Here is a 1,826-nt window from a genome sequence, read left to right as displayed (position 1 = left end):
TATACATACAATAAAAATAATATAAAATCACACACACACACACACGTATATATACACATAATGTTCATATTGGACATGTCTTTAAAGTAATATATATATATATATATATATATATATATATATATACATAAACATATACATTTATAATTGAATTAAAAAAATGAATTTAAAAATTATACAATTTAACTGAATTTTATTTTATATATTATGTATACACACATTTATATGAATGTATTTTAATTTTTTAATAGAAAACATTTTTTGAAAGTTATATTTATACTTAATACAGTTATATTTTGTTACATTTATATGTATTACTTAAAGTGTAGGTATATATGTGTGTGTAGATAGATAGATAGATAGATAGATAGATGATAGATAGATAGATAGATAGATGATAGATAGATAGATAGATAGATAGATTGATTGATTGATAGACTGTTTCTATACTGTAAATGAAGACAGTCTAGAGTTTTACCTTGTAGTTTTGTTGAACATAAATGATATCACTAATATTTAGTTTGTTTGCAGTGCAAAGTGCCGACCATGCTTCACAATGGCTCAGCTGATGCTGGATGACACATTTATTGATATTTTTACATTTAAAATTTAATTTATAATGAATAAATTACAATTATACACACACACACACACACACACACACACACACGTATTTATATTTTTACAATTCTAAATGAAAATAAATGGCTTAAATGTATTAATTGTTTTAATTATTAATTAATTTTACCATTAATTAATTAATTTTACCATGAAGTATTTTCTTACCAAAATTGGCCCCCAGCACACACAGGAAACCAGCATGATTGCCAAAAGCTGACAGACCATCTCAGAATGGTGTGATGTGTTACGGCTATGGCGATGATAATCTCGGTCAAGTTGTACCCTGCTCTGCAGGAGAGTGAGAAAAGTCACAGTATTGCACACCAGTGAGACGAGGAGAGCCAGCAAACCCAGCATACAGAACAGTATCGGCAGAAGCACGTCCACCCAGTCGCGCAGCCCCTGCAGCCTGAAGAAGCACCAGCTTCGCGAATGCTGCACCTGGTAGGACCGCTGAAGCAGGAGGGGCAGCAGGGCCACCAGCAGACCCAGCAGCCATGTCAAACCCAACAGCCTCTTGACGTGATGGGACCCCAGTGCCGTGGCGTGGAAGAGAGGATGGGTCACTCCGATACAGCGCTCCACCGCCATCAAGCTCCCAAGCAGCAGAGGGGTCAAGCCGAAGAAAGCCATACAAACTCCAAAAAAGTCACACAGAGACTTGTGAGGGTCGAATGTTTCCCAGTCTTTCTGTGAGGCGTAAACGTAGAGCGCCAGAGAGCCATTGATTAGGTGTCCCAAGAAGTCAGTCACCACCAGACCACTGGCAAACAAGAGGAAGGCTGCTTTAGACTTGAATCTAAACCTGTGGTAGGCTTTGATCAAGATGAAGAGGGCCAGAGTGTTGGAAACGATGCCCACTGTCATTGAGATGGCAGTCGAGGTCACAGACACTTCCTTTTTGGTACAGCTCCCATTACACACATCACTCGACACCACACATCCAGCATCAGCTGAGCCATTGTGAAGCATGATTGGCACTTTGCACTGCAAACAAACTAAATATTAGTGATATAATTTATGTTCAACAAAACTACAAGGTAAAACTCTAGACTGTCTTCATTTACAGTATAGAAACAGTCTATCAATCAATCTATCTATCTATCTATCTATCTATCTATCTATCTGTCTGTCTGTCTGTCTGTCTGTCTGTCTGTCTGTCTCATTGCATTACTTGCTTGCTTTGTGAAATTTATAGTAATTTC

The 1,826-nt window shown here is 37.0% G+C and overlaps 1 protein-coding gene across 1 annotated transcript in view; it reads right to left on the bottom strand.

Annotated features, from left to right (window-relative positions):
- LOC107723057 (prostaglandin F receptor (FP)) overlaps positions 1 to 1,593 on the bottom strand; it is a 2,430-nt gene extending 837 nt beyond the window's left edge. The window contains exon 1 of the mRNA XM_016531558.1: positions 787 to 1,593. Within this exon, the coding sequence (XP_016387044.1) occupies positions 787 to 1,593 (807 nt within the window). The remainder of the gene's footprint in view (positions 1 to 786) is intronic.
- Positions 1,594 to 1,826: the final 233 nt, after the last annotated feature.

Source organism: Sinocyclocheilus rhinocerous, unplaced genomic scaffold (assembly GCF_001515625.1).
Source record: "Sinocyclocheilus rhinocerous isolate Xijiao unplaced genomic scaffold, SAMN03320098_v1.1 scaffold2469, whole genome shotgun sequence".
NCBI lineage: Eukaryota > Metazoa > Chordata > Actinopteri > Cypriniformes > Cyprinidae > Sinocyclocheilus > Sinocyclocheilus rhinocerous.
This window is presented reverse-complemented; position numbering and strand designations above follow the sequence as displayed.